The 19,590-nt window shown below is 49.6% G+C and overlaps 2 protein-coding genes across 6 annotated transcripts in view; one reads left to right on the forward strand and one right to left on the reverse strand.

Moving 5' to 3' along the window:
* LOC147025500 (uncharacterized) overlaps nt 1-19,590 on the reverse strand; it is a 186,633-nt gene that overhangs the window by 72,193 nt on the left and 94,850 nt on the right. The window lies entirely within an intron of this gene.
* LOC147025501 (uncharacterized) lies at nt 6,175-14,902 on the forward strand. Its single transcript, XM_085887007.1, has 2 exons — nt 6,175-6,668; nt 10,224-14,902. The coding sequence occupies exon 2, from the start codon at nt 10,764-10,766 to the stop codon at nt 11,922-11,924; it is 1,161 nt and encodes a 386-aa protein (XP_085743133.1). The 5' UTR covers nt 6,175-6,668; nt 10,224-10,763; the 3' UTR covers nt 11,925-14,902.

The following is a 19,590-nucleotide window of genomic DNA, read 5'->3' on the forward strand; positions in this document are numbered from 1 at the left end:
GCCACAACGTTCATGTTGATGATGACCGCACAGGGGAAATGTACAATCTTTGCTTGATGGAAATAGAAGACCACATCCTCGCACAAGGAGGTCAAACTCTGGATAACTACAACCTTCCTGTCATTGACCGTACAACGGCCACAAACCACGCACAGGAGTACGTTCGGTACGCGAATTTCGACGTATGTGAACAGAACCGGTACATCAACAACCACGAGCATCAGCTGACGGCAAATCAGAGAGAAATATTTGCATTATTTATCGACAAAATAAGCACACAGTGCTGCGGTATCACCTTTGTTGACGCTCCTGGAGGGACAGGTAAAACGTTCCTCTTGAATTTAATTCTCACAAAGATCAGATCGAATGGCCATATAGCTATTGCTACAGCATCGATTGGTATAGCCACAACTTTACTAACAGGGGGACGTACTCTACATTCCGCCTTCAAAGTACCCCTGAATGCTCACAAACAAGATACACCAACCTGCTCTTTGAAAAAAGGGACAGCAATCGCTAGTGATGATCAAAGCCAAAGCAATTATTGTGGATGAGGCTCCGATGACACACAGGGAAATTCAATTATGGAGATTCAAAACCATTTGGTGGCATCCCGGTAATGTTCTGTGGAGACTTCCGCCAAATACTACCCGTTGTGAAGCAAGGGACACGTGCAAACATAGTCCATGTGACGCTGAAGCGATCGCCGTTGTGGCGCAACGTTACAACGTACCGACTCCACGACAACATATGAGCACAGCTTACAAACGACCCCACCGCTGCTAATTATGCCGACCTCCTCATGAACATTGGAGACGATAACTACCCTGTTGAAAATAAACCGGACACCATCACTTTGCCAGAAGGGATCCACCAGCACGAAACTCCATCCAAATCAATCGAAAAAATCTAAGTCGGATTAACAGGACGTGCTCCAAACGACAACAACTGGTTGTTAGAACAAGTGATACTCGCACCTCCAAATGAAACAGTGGATGCTGTCAACTCACCATCATTGACCGCTTCCCAGGAGAAGTCAAGATATATAATGTAATCAACACTACACTCACTCCAGAGGAAGCGGTGCACTTTCTTGTTGAATTTCTGAATTCCATTGAAATATCAGGGATACCAAGAAACAAACTTAAGCTGAAAGTGGGCTGCCCAGTTATTGTTCTACGTTCATTGGATCCACCAAATATCACGAATGGCACCCGCTGTACAGTCGACCGAATGAGCACAAATGTGATCGAAGTAATCTTGATTAATGGACCGGCAGCAGGAAAAAATGCATTAATTCCAAGGATACCACTTATACCATCCGACAGTGATCTGCCATTCCAGTTCCGTAGATTGCAATTTCCCTTACGACCTTGCTTTGCCATGACAATAAACAAAGCACAAGGACAGACGTTCAGCATAATCGGACAAGATCTGCGTTCACCTGTTTAATCACACGGAAATGTTGTATGTTGCGGCATCAAGAGTTGGATCAAGATTAAAACTGCACGTCCATGCTCCAGACAAGAAAATGAGGAACGTTGTTCTTAAAAATGGGCTGCAGTTCGTAACAAAATTGACTCCACAGAAACTGTGAGTAACCGACATATGCTTTCATTTATGAATTACCCATCGAAGACGGGTACTTTGCCAGTATATATATATATATATATATATATATATATATATATATATATATATATATATATATATATATATATATATATATATATATATATATATATATATATACATATATTAGGTAAGCATTTGGTTACTAATTATATACATACTGTATGTGCTGACAAATAAAGAAGAATTTTTAAAAGAAGCTATTGTGTGTGCGCCTCATTCCAAGGACTTTTTGAATATTTCATGTACATATCAGGCATCATGAATGTTTTATATAATAGGTATAAACCTGAATTTCCCACAGACCTATACCAAGACTTCTGGCATAAACGTGGAACCAACTGACCAAAATCTTCCAATTCTTCAGTTTAATTGTGACGTGCATAAAACATTGAGTAAAGGAAGAAAAGTACAATAAAAGTGAGAAGTTGAAACTGCATGGAAACAGCAAAACAAGAGATAAAAATATAGGCAATACCCCTGGGCGCTAAACCAGAAGAATAATGATACTGAGGCCGAAGTCAACATGGGACAGAATCAGCAAAATGTAGCAATGAACCAATGCTATAGCAAATACCTATTTTGGGGGATGACCCCCCCCCCGATGAGGGGCAACCCCTTATTTTGGGGGGTAACACCCCCACCCCCCCCAAAAACCCACCTTAAACCCCCTTAGAGCCCCTCTCTCTTTAATGGTGTGAACAAACTTGGCACATCACGGGTGATGAAGGTTATGGTCAAGTTTCATCGGAATCGTGTGTGTAGTTTCTGAGAAGAAAGGAAATACCTATTTTGGGGGGCAACCTCCGGTAGACCCCCTTAGGGCAAGATTTTTTTTAATGGTGTGAACAAACTTTGGTACATCACGAGTGATGAAGGTTGTGGTCAAGTTTCATCGTTTATGGTTTCAGAGAAGAAGTTTCAAGTGTTTGCGGACGGACGGATGGACGGACAACGCGCCATCCCATAAGCTACCTAGAACTAAATTCCAGGTGAGCTAAATAGAGTGATATTAGAAAAGAACAATTAAAATAGTCATACAATGTCATAGCCCCATTGATTTAGTATTTTTGCTGTTTGGAGCTAAAGGGCTCGCCCATATTTATGTACAACTAAAATGGCTGCCAGTCTACTAGTCAGTCTACTACTTTGAGTCTGCCAGTCTACTACTTTGATCAGATCGTAAAATAAAGTGAGGGGCATGTGTACGCATCATATTGTTGTGGGCCGGGTATTGGCTGCGAGCACGACAGCTAGGTGGAGCAGTAGGGTTGACTTTACCAAACACCCGGAATCTAGATCGTACCTTTCGGAAAACTCCGAGGGTACGGGTCCCTTACAGGACCGTGAATCGTCAATAATTCCACCACGTGGGACAGGGTTATTTGCCAAACTTCAAAAGACCTAGAGACTCACGTGGCGAGCTACCGAGTATTCACACCCCCGACGGGGCTCGACCGGGATGAACCGTTTCCATGCTCGACCCGCACATAACCCGAGCGGATGGTTACCGAGGTCCCGTCGATCCAAATGCACACAGCTACGGTGACAACGGCCTTCTTTAATTCCCCAACATGCAACGTGTTAAACCAATGAAGAAAATACAGAAACGAGCTGATACACTTAACAGGGGATTTATTTATAACTAGCATAACCCGCGCTCTGCGCAACATGTTGGGGTGGGTGTGTTTGAGAAAGGAACTGATGCAGAGTATCAGTAGTAATTTTACTTTAATGCAGTAAGTGGAATACGATTTCACCGTTTCAGAACCATTTTATTTACTTTTTTGTACCATGCACCTCATATGGTCTTTGAGATAATGTAAGCCGAATATCACGTTACTCGGGCGCAGAACAAAGTCGAAGATAGCGCGACACGAAACCACAAACTCGGAAATAATATATAAGATGGGGAGCAGGGAGGAGCACGCAAAGAGGAGAATTATCCGATTATAAGAAATGCAGTATGTTCAAGGCAAAAAGCACTTATCCAGTTTCGACTTAAAGACGGGCCCACAGACAGACGCACACCCAAAAGAAACGAAAGGGACCTTCCCGCCTCATGCGGTCTTCGATGAGACGAGCGATCCAGACCAGCGTCGAGAAGTGACCAGCCCAGCGCCAGCGAGATGCGGCCCGCGCTCCAGCAGACCAGAGCAGCGTCGAGGGATGCCTTCCACGCTCAACAGACCAGACGCGCTCGAGCTGACGGAGAACCAGACTCCAGCGACAGGACGAGATGAGAGCAGACGCCGGCGACAGGACGACATCAATCTCTCCCGTTTGTCCAAAATCACCACACTTTTTCTCTAGCAGGGAGGTGCCTCTTTCCCTGACCACTCGCCTCTTGGTTGGTCGGAACCATCACGCGATTCCCTGGCCGCCCTCCATTGGACAGGCGCACAGTAGGCGGGGCAACTCCCAGCCTTCTGGGCGGAGTCCCGAGCGGAGGCGTTTGTGGCTCCGCCCACCTCCTCACCTCTGGCCGCGTGCTTAACGGCGATCGTGTTGAGTCGGAAATGGGGAGGGTGAGACACCCGCTCCTTGCCGATTGGCTAAGGAGGGACGCCATGTCTACGTTAGATTCCGCCCACGCGCGAACTTGCTGGTGAGCCTGCGAAGAATGCTGCGAACAGAGTGTTGTTTCTGTGAGAGCGAAGATGGTGTGGATGTAAAAATCCTAACTATAAAAATAACTCTGCAGCGCATGAACATCCAATTCCCACCAGACTAGGGACGGGACCCTAACTAGGAACACATACCGATATAACTGTTCTATAGGACCTGTATGTTGAGTGCTCATGGCTTCCAGATTCGTAACAATATAGTGTGCTTGTCTCAGGTTTGAACAAAATCGGACCATGCATGTCTAAAATGTAGGGGTGGGAGGGACGGGGTGATGTAGGGGTTGGAGAGAGAAAGGGGTGGGATTGGGGGAGAGGGGGAGAGAGGGAGAGGAAGAAGGAAGAGAGAGGGAAGAGGGAGGGGGCAGATGTGACGTCCAGTTTAACGTCCATCCGAGAGATGGCACACACAATGATGAATCACCTTGCCTTTGAAACACTGGGATGACAGTTTATCGCTGGGTCAGGATTTGAACCCAGGCTCGACAGCTTGGAGCGAGCATGCGTACCTCTCGGCTTTCCTGCCGTGATATGGTGATTCATTACTTCACAACAACTGAAAACATTTTTTACTCATTGTGATCATAAAATTTATTTTGCCTTCCTACCACCTGTACTGAACTACGGTATCGCCATTGAGGCGTGAAGAATGTGCGCCAAGTGGCTTCACCAAGTAATCCACAAAACGGTTGAAGAAACTTTTAAAAACGAAATGTTCAATTTTTATTTGTATTTTTCGACGACAAAGTGATGCGTCGTATAATGGAAGATCGTACAAAAAGGGGAAACGTCGTCGTGCGTCTACCCTACCACTCTACCCTACCACTCCCCTACAAACACATCTACCCGACCACTCTACCCTACCACTCCCCTACATCTACCACTCCCCTCCGAAAAAAATATACCCTCCCACTCTGTCCCTGCTTCAGTCCTACCCTAACTGTTCCTTCCGTGGTGGAGTAGGAAATTCCTACCCAACCACTCCCTTCCTCTTCCTGCTACATTCTTAACCTTAAACTCCTTCCCTCCCTGCATATGCAATCTACACTAGTCGCAGATCCCCTCCCCCCTCAACTCCAGGTTAAACAGTGAAAAAACACAAAGCATCTGGACCGTTTCCCAAATTGATTGCTTATAACACCTATTTTCAAGACCTCCACAAACCTTCGGTCGTGCCTCATGATAAGCGAGATGACACTAACACTTCAATCGATGTGCGACGTCATCGATATTGATAGTGAAAACGCCCGACGACACCGCAATACCATGAAAGCACGGCTTCCGGACATGTGGCCCTTGCCAAATAAAACCACCATTGACGAATCGTCGGTGAGTTCTTTCGTTGGTGCAAGCTTTCGAGATATGGAAACCGTTCACCTCGATCTTTGAGTTCTAACTTCCAAAGCACCCAACGCATTAGAATGAGAGGAGGGAACAAAATCTGTAAAAATCGCATTGTTCTTATGTTTAAAACGCGGACGTCTGAGGAAACACCACACGTGAGGGTGCAGCCTACTGAGGCGTTTTTCCCGACAAGCGGATTTCTCCTTTTTAAAGGACGCTTCTCGCACACCTAGTGGCCGTTGCACAACAGGAGAGCCGTGTGACATTTACCAATATGTCCACCATTAATCACCAGATACAATAAGCTCAATGTTCAGCGGAAAGTCATTTTTGTTAATATTCGCGGGTTGACGTGCGCGGTTGTCATGGATACCGTGGCGATTTCTCCTGAACGAGGTTCCATCGCTCTGGCCTGTGGAGACCGTGACGTGGCGGTTTTTTTTTTGTTCACTTGTGTTGCACCTATTAACGCGGCAGTAATACATTTTTTCACAAATCTGTAGTTTAAAAAAAAAAAATTCAGTTCTTCGCACGTTCAAAAATGCACATTTTCAACTTACTTTGCAGGGATTGAAAGACAGTGGAACATTACCCGATGACGTCACCGTCATGGTGTGGTTGTTCAACCAATCAGACGTCGTTGTTTGAGGACGTGACATTGCGCAAGAAAGAAACACAAAGTGCATTGTGGGTACACATGGTTGCTCCAGGTCGGACTGGTGCAGGTATTTTCCTCATAAACAATGCAGTGTATCGTACGTTTGGCTGATACAAAGCTGAGAGGATTGATTTGGTTCACTTCAGTAGGTTCGTAAAAAGTGAAAGATTTGCAGGATTGAATAAATAAACCTTCAGGAGCTGGAAAAAGACGTCACGTGTCTCAAGTCAGTCTGCTGAAGTGCAGTCAGGGCAGGTAGCCATCACTGACGATACGCCTCAGATACAATCATGCCTTGGTCTCTGTCCCCCCTGTACCATCTCGAGCACAGCATGGAGGAGCAGCCGTTTACAAGAAACCAAGTGAAGGGATGGAGAGACGAGCTGGTTGAGATCAAAAGTGCTATGAAGGTGATTCACACGAAATTTTCACCATTGGTGTGACTCATGTAGAATGTTTTTTTTTTTTTATAATTACTAGTACGGGCCCGGAGGTGAGTGCCAGTATGTGCAGCCCCTCTCTCTCGCCCCCCTCTCTCTCGCCCCCCCCTCTCTCTCGCCCCCTCTCTCTCGCCCCCCTCTCTCTCGCCCCCCTCTCTCTCGCCCCCTCTCTCTCGCCCCCCTCTCTCTCGCCCCCTCTCTCTCGCCCCCTCTCTCTCGCCCCCTCTCTCTCGCCCCTCTCTCTCTCGCCCCTCTCTCTCGCCCCCCTCTCTCTCGCCCCCTCTCTCTCGCCCCCTCTCTCTCGCCCCCTCTCTCTCGCCCCCTCTCTCTCGCCCCCCTCTCTCTCGCCCCCTCTCTCTCGCCCCCTCTCTCTCGCCCCCTCTCTCTCGCCCCCCTCTCTCTCGCCCCCTCTCTCTCGCCCTCTCTCTCTCTCGCCCCCCTCTCTCTCGCCCCCTCTCTCTCTCTCATCCCCCTCTCTCACCCCCTCTCTCTCTTTCCCCCTCTCTCCCCTCTAGTCTCGCCCTTCCTCTTCCGCCCCTTTCTCTCTCCCACTCTCATCCCCCCCTCTCCCGTCCCCTCTCTCGCAGATATTGGTCGACAGATAAATGGCCGTAACTTGGGAACCGCTTATCCGATTAATATCAAACCTCGAAAAGGCACATCCGCGGGTCCCCAGCAATATTCCTGGCAAGTTTCAATCAGATCGGACTGTCAATCGTGCAAAAAAAATTTGCACGCCCATAGGTGCGTGCCCGTAGGTGAGTGCCATTATGTGCAGCCCTCTCTTTCCCCCTCTCGCCCCTCTCTCTCTCTCGCCCCTCTCTCTCGCCCCCCTCTCTCACCCCTCCTCTCTCACCCCTCTCTCTGTAAATGTATTCACAAATGTCTACCAAGCACAACAATTAATTCAAATCTTTGGAAAAAACAGCTTTCAAACCCTTGGGAAACAGCCTTGGGAAACAGAAATAATTTGAACAATTAATTTGAACCTTGTGGAAAAAAACAGCTTTCAAACCTTGGGAAACACTTGGGAAACAGCTGAAACGGATAAAGAATGATATCAAACCTTGAAAAGGCACATACTCAGGTCCCCAGCGTCGATTGTGATGTCATACTAAACGAAGAAGAATAAGAATTGTGACGTCAATCGTGCTAAAAAAATTGTGACGTCATTCGTGATGTCATAGCACCGTGTCCTGTCATTGGTCGACAGATAAATGGCCGTAACTTGGGAACCGCTCATCCGATTGATATAAAACCTTGAAAAGGCACATCCGCGGGGCCCCGGCAATATTCCTGGCAAGTTTCAATCAGATCGAACCGTCAATCGTGCAAAAAAAAAAAAAAAAACATAAAAAATAAATAAACATTAATTGTGACGTCATAGCACCGTGTCTTGTCATTGGTTGAAAGATAAATGGCCGTAACTTGGGAACCGATTATCTGATTAATATCAAACCTTGAAAAGGCACATACTCAGGTGCCAGAGTCAATTGTGACATCATATCAAAGAAAAAAAAATAGGAAGCATTGTGACGTCATAGCGCCATGTCCTGTCTGGTTGACAGACAATATAGAGGTCATTATTGGTTGACAGACATTGGTCATTGTATCACGTTATTCTTTTTATTACTGCCAATTATTGAGCTATTATTATTATTAATATGCTGTTATCATTATTCTGAGAAAAAATGGCGTGATAAGGTGGAACGACACTTCAGCTGCCATATATACACCTTTTCAACACTGAAAAAAGCAATAAAATGGCCGTAACTTGGGAACCGCTTATCCGATTAATATCAAACCTTCAAAAGGCACATCCGCGGGTCCCCAGCAATATTCCTGGCAACTTTCAACCAGGTCGGACCGTCAATCGTGCAAAAAAAAAGAAATAAACATTAATTGTGATGTCATTCATGATGTCATAGCACCATGTCTTGTCATTGGTCGACAGATAAATGGCCGTAACTTGGGAACCGCTCATCCGATTGACATCAAACCTCGAAAAGGCACATATGCGCGGCCCCAGAAATATTCATGGCAAGTTTCAATCCGATCGGACCGGCGGTCATCGAGAAACGGCGGTCGCAGACAAACAGATGGACAGACAGACAGATAGATACACACACACACACAGAGTTTGCTGGAATTATAGATAGACTAGTGCGGGCCCCTAGGGGCAGGCCCGTAGGGTCATGCCCGTAGGTGTGTGCCAGTATGTGCAGCTTCGTGCCTGCAATATCAGGTCCCCAGCATCAATTGTGACGTCATATCAAACGAAGAAGAAGAATTGTGACGCCCCCTCTCTCTCGCCCCCCCCCCACTCTCCCCTCTCTCCCTCCTCCTCTCTCGCCCCTCTCTCCCTCCCCTCTCTTGCCACCCCTCTCTCCCTTCTCTCTCCCCCCTCCTCTCCCTTCTCCTCTCTCCCCCCTCCTCTCTCGCCCCTCTCTCTGTAAGTGTATTCACAAATGTCTACCAAGCACAACAATAATAACAAATAATAAGGCACATACTCAGGTCCCGAGTGTCGATTGTGACGTCATACCAAACGAAGAAGAAAAATAATTGACGTCAATAGTGTCCCAATTTTTTTAAATAAATAAATAATTAAACAAACATTAATTGTGACATCATTTGTGATGTCATAGCACCGTGTCCTGTCATTGGTTGACAGATAAATGGCCGTAACTTGGGAACCGCGTGTCCGATTGATATCAAACCTTGAAAAGGCACATCCGCGGGGCCCCGGCAATACTCCTGGCAAGTTTCAATCCAATGGGATCGGTGGTCGTCTGGTCATTAATAATTTGGGAAAAATGGCATGATAAGGTGAGAAGGTGGAACGACACATTCAGCTGCCATATATACACCTTTTCAACACTGAAAAAACAATAAAATGGCCGTAACTTGGGAACCGCTCGTCCGATCGATATCAAACTTTGAAAAGGCACATCCGCGGGTGCCCGGCAATATTACTGGCAAGTTTCAATGAGATCGGACCAGCAGTCGTCGAGAAACGGTGATCGTAGACAAACAGACAGACACACAGAGATTGCTGGAATTATAGATAGACTAGTACGGGCCCGTAGGGGCGGGCCCATAGGTGCGTAAACGATGACTGGATTGGGGCATTATTTCAATCAGATCGAACCAACCGTATCATAAATGGCCATAACTTGGGAAATACCTGGGAAACATATTCAGGTCTCCAGCGTCAATTGTGACGTCATATCAAATGAAGAATAATTGTGACACCCCCTCTCTCTCGCTCCCCCCTAGTCTCACCCTCCTCTCTCTCGCTTCCCCCTAGTCTCGCCTCCTCCTCTCTCCCCCTCTCTTGAATTGTGACGCCCCTCTCTCTCACTCCCCTCTCTCGCCCCCTCTCTTGCCCCCCCTCTCTCTCTCCCCCCTCTCTCCCCCCCTCTTTCTCCACCCTCTTTCTCTCCCCCTCTCTCCCTCCTCCTTCTCGCCCCTCTCTCTCGCCCCCACTCTCATCCTCCCCTCTCCCGTTCTCCTCTCTCGCAGATATTGATCTGTGGTGTACTGGGCCTGCGGGGGCAGGGCGTGATGCGGGGAGCGTGGTGGAGGCGTGGAGGAGTGGTTTTGGAGTGGTCACGTGCCTGCACGGGATATAGGAGGTCGCGCCGCCTGAGGCGTTGTTGTAGCTGTTGTGGTCTGTGGAGCCTGTAGGTCGTGTGGCTGTAGAGTGCATCGAGTACGTAATAAAGTGGAGTTACGGGCATCGTACGCTCACGCTCTCGCTCGTGGCAATAAAGCAGGGTTGTGCTATCCCCTGGCTCGTGTCTGCCTTGGAGCACCTCTACCACGACATTACATTTGGCGACGAGTCTGTTTGGATCGGCGTGTGCAGAGTGCCTGGGTTACGTCGGATTGACGTGCAGTTTTGGCCAGGGTGATTGGATCGTGGCAGCGAGTAATTCAGCGCATCTCGCGCGGTTCGAGGTCTACACCGGGCGAGGGTCCCGGAGAAGCGCATCGCGAGTTTCGCGCACCGCACGCACAGGCTTCGGGGCCAGGCGTCTCGCCGTCAAGGGCGGCTCGAGGATGGCGGAAGGTCGGGGCACGGCGCACGGACTCGAGCCCGTCTTCGTCGGAGTTCGTTTTATTCCTGCTTTGCAAACCTCGGGAATGGTTTCTGCGAGGCCACGGCTAAAGGACGAGGGCATGAAGTTCAGCTCAGACGCGGCGTCGGTCATCCCACAAGCTCTGAGGAATGTCCGGGGTCTCGATGGTCGGTGCGCAGCAGATGATCCGGAGGTCAGCGCGATGTTCCAGGCGCGCACGGCCGCGCGCACGGTCTTCGGCGCTGGTCGTGGCCGAGCGTTGCAATGCAGTCAGTCAGACGGCGGTCTGAGCACTCTGGGACGTCTACGGTGTGTGGGCCGAGAGTCGGTGCCCATCATAACGGCCATGGATGGCGGTGTGCGAAGCGACCCTTACGTCCCGGGTCGAGACCTACTGCCGGTACGGTGTTTTGTGCATGACGTGCACTTTAACGCCCCGGGTCGAGTCTTGCAGCCTGGGTATAGAGATCCCAGCGACCCGGAGCGGGAGATGCTGCCGATGTTGACCCTGTCTTCAATTGGTCCGGAGGTGACAAGATCAATGACATTGGAGGTCGAGATGATCGTGGCACTAATGCTGCCAATGTTGGACCTGGTTTCAATTGGTCCGGAGGTGACAGGACCAATGCCAGTGGAGGTCGAGATGTTCGGGGCACTGATCGGGTGTCGAGTTGAGTCCGCTCGTGCTACCCTCGCATTGCACACGTATGCCGGTGAAGCGCTGCCGGCGGGTGGCAGGGCACACGTCTTGGTTGCCCATCAGGGTCAGCGGGTTGTGCTCCCTCGGTTCGTGGTGCGAGGGGAGGGGCTCGCAGTTCTTGTTTCGGAGTTCGTACCTCCAGGTGCACCTGTGCCTCCTTCGGGGCACGTACCTCCGTTTGGGCCCGGGCCTCCTTCGAGACCCGAGGGCGAGGTTCTGGCGGCAGGAGCCGCAACGATGCAACGGGAGCGGCCGTTCATTGCTTCCTGCGACGATGATGTACGGTTCTGGAGCAACTGGAGCCATGCCAGCCGCGATGAGCTCTCGCGCTTCGGCGGCGCTCATGATACAGTGTGTGCCCGTGTCGTTCAGGCGATTTCAGCGGGGAATTGGAGCGAGCCAGTCGCGCTCAAGAAGTTCGCGGATCGCGACCATCGATGACAAGCCGGTCATCGCAACGTCGCGACGATGACCGAGAGACGGACACGTGATGTGATTCATGGGTTGCTGTTCGTTGCATATTTGATTTTCATTGCTCGAGTGATGCAGTTTAGCGTTGTTAAAATAAATGCCGACAGTTCGTGTGTGAGCATATGTTTGGCTGGGATCAATCGATGGGATGTTCGATATGACCGATGTGATATGAAGGCCTTGGGGGCGATCGTGGCAAATAAAGAGGTCTTTCTGGTCTCCAGCTGCGAGGGCAGTCCACGGGTCGCTACCCTGTCATGTGTGGGGATTATATTGGGAGAACGCGCTGTACGAAAAGGGGAGTTTGCATCTGCGCAGACGATGTTCTTGTTGCTTTATGGCATGACTGGATGTGATGTGTGGTTTTTTATGGGATTGCTGCGACTGCAGCCGACTAATTGCCGGTTCGACTCGCGTGTGGGTCTCAGAGATCGACTCAGAGCCGGGGTTGGTTCGCTGTTCAGCGTTACCCCCACCCCTGGTTTCGGCAAGGTCAGAAGTGCCTGGCGCCCTGGGGCGCAACTCTCTGTTCTCGCCAAAGCCGTTCGGACGTGCGTTGGCATCTCGGCTGAATGTGATGCGTGGGTTTGTTATGGGACTGATGGTGCGCCCAGCCGACGGCGCTGTTCAGCGTCCCCGCCCAAGGTCGGACGGGCTTGGCGCCGGGCGGCACAAACCTCTGTTCTCGCCAAGGTTGGCTGCGCTGGCGCCACGGGGCTTCCAGGCTCGGGATGTTTATCTGATTCGGGTCTGTCTGGGGGAGATGTGGAGCCTTGTCGGCCGGGGGCGTTTGATGGTGCCGGGGGAGGTTTGCTCGGGAGGTCGTCGCGACCTCACCGGAGGGCGTGTAAGCATGAGCCGCCTGGGGGCGCTTCTGCTGCGTAGCGATGCTGTGCTTCCCGCCTTGCTTCTTGATATCTGTAACGCGGTCAGGGTTTTTGTGGGTTCGTCGTGCAACTCAGTCTTCAGAACCTGTCCATTGCAGTTCAACTCGCTCGCATCGACACGTTATATGGTGCGATGTGCCTGTGTTTTTTTTGGTTATTATCGTTTTTGTGCCTCTCTGCTTTTTTATCATGGTATTCTGTGCCGATTATGCTTATATTATTATTATGATGGTCATTTTATAATCATAGTTTTAGGAGGGAGGAGTGTGGTGTACTGGGCCTGCGGGGGCAGGACGTGATGCGGGGAGCGTGGTGGAGGCGTGGAGGAGTGGTTTTGGAGTGGTCACGTGCCTGCACGGGATATAGGAGGTCACGCCGCCTGAGGCGTTGTTGTAGCCATTGTGGTCTGTGGAGCCTGTAGGTCGTGTGGCTGTTGAGTGCATCGAGTACGTAATAAAGTGGGGTTACGGGCATCGTACGCTCACGCTCTCGCTTGTGGCAATAAAGCAGGGTTGTGCTATCCCCTGGCTCGTGTCTGCCTTGGCGCACCTCTACCACGACATTACAGATCGACAGATAAATGGCCGTAACTTGGGAACCGCTCGTCCGATTAATATCAAACCTCAAAGGCACATCCGCGGGTCCCCAGCAATATTCCTGGCAAGGTTCAATCATATCGGACCGTCAATCGTGCAAAAATAAATAAATAAATAGACATTAATTGTGACGTCATTCATGATGTCATAGCACTGTGTCCTGTCTGGTTGACAGACAATATATAGGTCGTTATTGGTTGACAGACATTGGTCATTGTATCACGTTATTCTTTTTATTCAATTATTGTGCTATTTGTGGTGAATTGAGGGACATGACGCGGGATCACATGTTGTGCGTCTCGCGTATAAGGGGATGTCTCTGCGGCACGAGTGATTGTCCCCGGGGCATTGCTATTGACATCGGCTGTCCACTTGATGCTCGTTAACTGAAGGTGCTCATTGACTGGTGAGAATGGAGATTATATCGAACTCCGTGCTTACGCGGATTTAGTCTGCAATGGTTAACTGCACATGTATACGTTACTGCTTATGTACTCCTAGCTGAACCTGTATTTCCTGGTGTGCCCACAGAAGCGGCTCCAATCAAATGGAATAAAGCCTAAACTCTGAAGGTTCATCTCTCGCTCTCATTTCAATTTATTCCATTTGATTTTCTCGGCTCTCTCAACCAAAGATGGACAAGATCTACAAACCAGAGAGGTTCGACGCAGACCCGAACGCGACTGACGCAGAAATGAAATGGTCACATTGGTTCTGTTCCTTCTCACACTATCTGACCATCATCGCGGAGGGAGCCGACAAATTTGCCGCTCTCGTGAATCATGTCTCGCCCGGCGTGTACAGGCTCTTCTCGGGGTGCGACACTTACGAAGCAGCGATCGACGTGCTGCAGGCGCTCTACGTGAAGCCCAAGAACGAGGTATACATACGACATCTTCTCAACACACGCAAGCAAGCAGCCGGGGAGACAATCGATCAGTTCCTGCAAGCTCTGAATCAGCTGGGAAAAGACTGCAGCTTCCGGGCGGTAAGCGCCGAGGAACACCGAAAGGAAGCGACCCGGGAGGCATTCATCCAAGGACTCAGATCAGCCCACATACGGCAACGCTTACTAGAGAAAGCGCAACCCACTCTTGACAAGGTAGTCGATCAGGCTCGAGCGATGGATACGGCTCAGCAGGAATCTGAGTCATTTGGGACACCGATGCTGCTCATGAACGCTGCTACGATGGGAACCCAAGGAACCCCACTGGCACAGACACAGCCAGACATGAGGGATGGAGAAACACCCGAGGAGCCGGATACCCAGACCTCGTCAAACTCCTCAGCAACTGCTCCGGTTGGTAAATGCTTCTTTTGTGGGTACAAAAGGCATCCTCGTCAAAAATGTCCCGCCAGAGATGCCACATGCATGAATTGCGACAAGAAAGGGCATTATGCCAGGGTATGTAAATCTACTCTAAGGAGAAATAAACCCACTTCTGCGGCTCTCTACTCGCAAAATAAATTGACTGCAGCCTCCCGGGGAATCTATCCAAGGCTATCATCAACGTACGAATTAACGGGCATATGGCTGAGGCACTGATTGATACCGGTAGCTCTGAAAGTTTCGTCAACAGCTCGCTAGTGAAGGGCAGGAAATGGGTAATCCACCCGACTGACAATACGGTATGCATGGCCGCCACCTCACTACAATCCCGCGTACGAGGGTACTGCAATGTTGAATTGGACGTAAAAGGGTACACGCATCGGGATGTAAAGGTGCTGGTGCTTCGTGATTTGTGCGCAGACGTAATTCTGGGTCATAATGTCCTCAAGCAGCACACGAGCGTCGAAATACCCTTTGGAGGAAGCAAGCCTCGTCTAATTTTAAATGCGTTGACCACCGCGGAGGTGACGTCCCCCAGCTGTTCGCTAACTTGTCGCCGGTCTGCAAACCGATAGCGATCAAATCGCGGCGATATACCACTGCTGACATGAATTTCATCACTTCGGAAACCAAGCGATTACTGGAGGAGGGAATTATAGAACCGAGCGATTCGCCATGGCGCGCACAGGTGTTAGTAACCAGCAGTCAGAACCATAAGAAACGGATGGTTGTCGATTATTCCCAAACGGTCAATCGCTTCACCCAACTCGACGCCTACCCCCTGCCGCGCATAGATGAGATGGTCGAACGCGTGGCCAATTATAAGGTATTCAGTACCATCGACTTGCGAAGCGCCTATCATCAAATTCCCATCCGAGAGGAAGACAAACCGTACACTGCATTCCAGGCAGGGCGGCGCCTCTACCAGTTCAGAAGGATACCATTCGGTGTCACGAATGGAGTAGCTTGCTTCCAACGGGTTATGGACGACATCATCTCAGATGAAAACCTCGAAGACACTTTTGTTTACGTGGATAATGTCACAGTGTGCGGTAGGGATCAGAGGGAACATGATAGGAATCTGGACAGATTCTTGAGCATTGCTGGAAAATATAATCTGACTCTCAACTACGAGAAATGCGTATTCTCGGCAAGGTCAATTGACCTTCTCGGCTACACAATAGCCGACGGCACAATTAAGCCTGATCCTGAGCGATTGCGCCCGCTCCGTGAGCTTCCACCACCTCAGGACTTGCAAACAATGCGCCGGGCGATCGGGATGTTCGCTTACTATGCAAGATGGATTTCGCAATACTCCGAGAAAATACATCCCCTAGTGCATTGCAAAAACTTTCCACCAGATGCCGCTGTCGTAAGAGCTTTCCACAATCTCAAGGATGATATCAGTAAGTCCGTGGTTTTATCGATCGACAGCTCGGTGCCCTTCGTGGTGGAGACCGACGCTTCAAATCACGCCATAGCTGCTACACTTAATCAGTCTGGGCGGCCGGTCGCGTTCTTCTCGAGAACTCTCTCTAGAAGCGAGCAGAGACACTCGGCAATAGAGAAGGAAGCGTACGCCATCGTTGAAGCGCTGCGGAATTGGAGACATTATTTACTGGGAAACCACTTCACGCTCATTACGGACCAACGATCCGTGGCTTTCATGTTTGATGGGAAAAATAACGGGAAAATTAAGAATGAAAAAATTATGAGATGGCGGATAGACCTAGCTTGCTACAGGTACGACATTGTTTACCGGCCCGGGAAAGAAAACCCTGCTGCAGATACCTTCTCCCGGGTCTACAGTTCGGCAACAATCAGTCAGGCTTTGCAAGACCTCCATGTGTCTCTGTGCCACCCAGGGGTAACCAGGATGGCACATTTCGTACGCAGACAAAATCTTCCCTATTCTGTTGAAGATATTAAACAAATGAATGCTTCATGCCCTGTTTGTGCTGAACTAAAACCCAGATTCTATGGCGCGGCTTCTGGCAGACTGATCAAGGCTACTTCCCCCTTCGAGAGACTAAACATCGACTTCAAAGGGCCCCTACCGACCGAAACAGACAACAGATATATATTCACCGTTGTTGATGAATATTCAAGGTTCCCTTTCGCGTTTCCGTGCTCGGATATGACCTCGGGCACTGTCGTAAAATGTCTCTCTGACCTCTTCGCTATGTTTGGGAGACCTTCGTACATACATTCAGACAGAGGGCCGTGTTTCATGTCGGCCGGGCTAAAACAATTCCTATTAGAGCACGGCATAGCAACTAGTCGAACGACGGGTTACAACCCACAGGGAAACGGGCAGGTGGAACGGTATAATGGAGTAATTTGGAAAGCCGTAACTCTGGCGCTGAAATCGAGAGGACTGGGCCCCGAGCGATGGGAGGTTACTCTTCCTGACGCTCTGAATTCCATACGCTCTTTGCTCTGCACGTCCACAAATGCCACTCCTCACGAACGTATGTTTACTCACCAACGACGTTATGTTGACGGTCAAACGGTGCCCAACTGGCTGACCCACCCCGGTACAGTGTTCATGAAACGCCCGGTACGACAAAGCAAGTATGAACCGCTGGTGGAGCGGGTCGAACTCATTGACACTAATCCAGAGTATGCTCATGTCAGGCTCCCGGATGGCAGGGAGACCACTGTGTCGGTCCGCCATCTGGCTCCCTCAGGTACTCCTCCCGCCGGTACACCACCTTCTGGCACTCCTCCTTCTGACATTTCCCCCCCCAGGAACTCCGCCAGGCGACGGGGCTGCCGCGTTCCACCCGAGAGCGATCGAGGAGTCATCCCCGGCACAAGTCGAGGCTCACCAAGAGGATCGGGAGTCTCCCTCAAGTGAAACTGCCGTTTACTCCCGGAGAGGTCGACGAATAAGGCCCCCTCGACGACTCAATCTGTAAAGGGGATTATCGGCATTCTCGCTGCTCATGCTCCTATATGCCCATTATATCATATATCGATGCTCATTTCCATGCTCCTACAACTCAAAATAATCACTGCTTGGCATGTATGCTTCTGTAGATCTATTAGTCCGCGTTGCTTGAAATGTATACTCCTATAGTGCTAAAGCAATCATGGTGTGTAAGATGGGCCCCTAGTTACATTTTAAAGGTGGGGAGAATGTGGTGAATTAACGTGAATTGAGGGACATGACGCGGGATCACATGTTGTGCGTCTCGCGTATAAGGGGATGTCTCTGCGGCACGAGTGATTGTCCCCGGGGCATTGCTATTGACATCGGCTGTCCACTTGATGCTCGTTAACTGAAGGTGCTCATTGACTGGTGAGAATGGAGATTATATCGAACTCCGTGCTTACGCGGATTTAGTCTGCAATGATTAACTGCACATGTATACGTTACTGCTTATGTACTCCTAGCTGAACCTGTATTTCCTGGTGTGCCCACAGAAGCGGCTCCAATCAAATGGAATAAAGCCTAAACTCTGAAGGTTCATCTCTCGCTCTCATTTCACTATTATCGTGTATTGCCAATTATTGTGCTATTATTATTATTAATATGCTGTTATCATTATTCTGAGAAAAAATTGGCATGATAAGGTGAGATGGTAGAACGACACCTTCAGCTGCCATATATACACCTTTTCAACACTGAAAAAGCAGTAAAATGGCCATAACTTGGGAACCGCTCGTCCGATCGATATCAAACCTCAAAAAGGCACATTCGCGGGTCCCCGGCAATATTCCTGGCAAGTTTCAATGAGATCGGAAGGGCGGTCGTTGAGAAACGGCGGTCGCAAACAGACAGACATAGACACACAGAGATTGCTGGAATTATAGATAGATGATGTCATAGGTCACGTGGTGTGGCAGCCATGTTGGGGGGGCGGAGGGGGGGGACTTTGGACCTCTGTATCTCCGAAAGCGCTCGATGGAAAGAAAAATACCCATTAAACTTGGCAAATGTGCAGTACTCTCATAGGGAATAAGTGATATATCTATATCCATTTTTTTGCTTGGAACACAGGCATCATCCCAACTGACTGGAAGAGGGGCTTTGTTGTCCCTCTTGAGAAAGGGAAGGGTGATCGCCAGGACTGCAACAACTGCCGATGGGTGATGCTTCTCTGTGCCGGGCAAGGTCTTTGCTCAGATAATTCTTGATCGGGTACGCCACCATCTGCTTGAGCACCAGCGTCCAGAGCATTCATACTTTGCAACAAAGAGGTCAATGATTGACCGTATTCTTGCCCTTCGGGTCTTCACTTAATGCAGATGAGTTTTGGGAGGGCTGCTTGCAGCCTATGTTGATCTCTGCAAAGCGATTGATTCTTCGAATCAGGATGCCCTCTGGAGGATTCTTGGTCTTCATGTGGTGCCACCAAAACTGATCAATCTGATGTCTGAACTCTACTCTGGCACTGAGAGTGCTGTGAGATGTGGTGGTACCATCTGACTTATTTCCAGTTGTTACTGGAATTCGTCAGGGGTGTGTACTGCACCCCACATTTTTCAGCACGTGTATGGACTGGATTCTGTGGAGGATGTCGGAGAGATCAAGCTGCGGTGCATCGTTTGGGAATGTCAACAACTCTGACCTTGATTTCGCCGATGATGCAGTCATCTTTGCGGAGACTCTGGAGATCCTTTTGGGGGCCCTCGAGGTACTGAATGAGGAGTCAGAGCCGCTGAGATTACGGGTTTCCTGGGTCAAAACTAAGATCCAGGCTTTCAATGACATCTTGGATGCTGCAATCTTGACTGTACCTGTTGTGGTGAGGATGTTGAGGTCACAGAGAGATCCACTTACCTTTGCAGTGATATCCATGTCTCTGCCGGCTATG

This window comes from Eptatretus burgeri, chromosome 6 (genome assembly GCF_056783735.1).
Source record: "Eptatretus burgeri isolate ZD-2024b chromosome 6, Ebu_testis_v1, whole genome shotgun sequence".
Classification (NCBI taxonomy): Eukaryota; Metazoa; Chordata; class Myxini; order Myxiniformes; family Myxinidae; genus Eptatretus; species Eptatretus burgeri.